At 51.7% G+C, this 1,917-nt stretch overlaps 1 protein-coding gene across 1 annotated transcript; it reads right to left on the bottom strand.

The window, feature by feature from the left end:
• Positions 1 to 301: 301 nt before the first annotated feature.
• Positions 302 to 1,241, bottom strand: LOC103901171 (olfactory receptor 51A4-like). The gene is given in 2 exon segments (XM_009282009.2): positions 302 to 977; positions 979 to 1,241. Coding segments are annotated over 2 exon segments (939 nt in total).
• Positions 1,242 to 1,917: the final 676 nt, after the last annotated feature.

The raw sequence follows: 1,917 nt of genomic DNA, 5'->3' as shown, positions 1-1,917 counted from the left end.
TTCTGCTATGAAGTCTGTGTCAGGTATAGAAATCCGATGCAAAGAATTCACTGAGCTTCTCTGCTATGGCCTTACCAGCCCTGAGTATGCTTCTCACCCTTGGTCACCAAGTGGTCCACCTGTTTCCTAGCTGGATTCCTGCTTTTGATGCATTTAAAGAGCTTTCTGCTGACAGAGCATCCCTTGCAAGGTGCTCTTCCCATTAATTTTTCTCTCTCTTAAACTCCTGCATATGTTTGACCTGTCACTTTTTATGGGCATTTCATGTAGGCAAGCTTCCCACTTCTTAATGACTGCTGGGCTACTGGCCATGGCCAGGCCAGGCCAGTTTTTGACACAGGACCCTGAGGAGGCCTTTGCGAATGGGCTTGTTTTTCATGCTGTAGATGATGGCGTTCAACACAGGTGGGACAAAAAGGTAGACGTTGGCCATGAGCACACAGCTGAAGGGTGCAGCATTCTTCCCGTACCGGTGTATAATGGACAGGCCAACCATGGGGACATAGAAGATGAGGACAGCGCAGAAGTGAGAGACGCAAGTGTTGAGGGCTTTCGTCTGCTCCTTTCTGGAGGTGATGCCCACCACGGCCTTAATGATCATGGTGTAGGACAAGGTGATGTCTAGGATCATGAACAGCACCAGGGTTAGGCTGTACAGGCTGTTCAGGGTGGAGTCTGTGCACGCCAGCTGTATTATGTCCTGGTGCAGGCAATAGGAGTGGGACAGCACGTGAGACCTGCAGAACGGCAGTTGCGTGAGCAGGCAGATGAGTGGGAGTAGTGTCAGAGAGCAGCAGACCATTCCCAGCCCAATCTTTGCAATCCTGGCACTGGTGAGGATGGAGGAGTACCTCAGTGGGCAGCTGATGGCCATGTAGTGATCAAAGGTCATGGCCAAAAGCACTGAGGACTCCATGAGGGAGAAGGCATGGATGCAGAACATCTGAGTGAGGCAGACCAGGAAGCTGATCTCTGGTGCTGAACCAAAAGACGTGCAGCATCATGGGCAGGGTGGACAGAATCAGGCCCAGGTCCGTGGTGGCTAGCATCAAAAGGAAGTAGTACATGGGCTGGTGGAGCCTTCAATTCACTCTCACGATGAGCAGGATGGTGCCATTTCCCAGCATTGCAATGAGATACATCAGACAGCAAGGGAAGAAAACCCAGGGGTGGAATTGAGCCATCCCGGGAATGCCCGTCAGCAGGAAAACCAGGGCATGGCTGCTGTTCCCTGGGGACATGCTTGCTCCATGCTGATGGCCTGCCTGTGTTAAAGGCCCCTTTTTCATTAGCAATTCAAAGGTAATGCAGGATTAGATTTTGCAGGGCAATGAAAACGCCTTTTTCATTAGCAATTCAAAGGTAATGCGGGATTAGATTTTGCAGGGCAATGAAAACAGTCTGGTGTCTCAGAGTGAAAATCTGATTTCTTTTCTCCTCCTTGAAGATATGCCAGAGCAGAGACGAGCACTTTGCACTGCCGGTTCAGACCTTTTTCCTGCTTTATCTTCCCCCGGCTCCTCACCTGTAAAGTCAATAATAACATCATTTATTGCACCAGGGCTACATCCCTCCCAGGACATTGCTACTGCCTCTTCTCTCAGTCGCTGTAAGCAACATCACTGTCCTTCCCTGGCACTCAGGCCCTGGTCTCTGCTTCCATGTGGGTCCCTCTCCAGCTCTCTACATGGGAATTGCAGCCTTTCCCCTCAGTCCCCAGCCTTTTCCACACCTCCACTCTCGGTCCCTGATGCACACAGCCTCACCCCATGCACTTCCATGCAGGACATTGCAGGAGGACAATGGTCCCTCTCACCATCCTTGCTCCTCTGGGCAGCCCTCCCCTTGCCCATGGGCTGTTGCAGCAGATGACAGATGCCTGTTTCCCCTCCCAGGCTGTGTCTCCAGCCTGTTGTC

The sequence above is a fragment of the Aptenodytes forsteri genome, unplaced genomic scaffold, assembly GCF_000699145.1.
Source record: "Aptenodytes forsteri isolate BGI_AS27 unplaced genomic scaffold, ASM69914v1 Scaffold485, whole genome shotgun sequence".
NCBI lineage: Eukaryota > Metazoa > Chordata > Aves > Sphenisciformes > Spheniscidae > Aptenodytes > Aptenodytes forsteri.
Note: the sequence above shows the minus strand (reverse complement) of the source record. Positions and strands in the feature narration are given on the sequence as shown.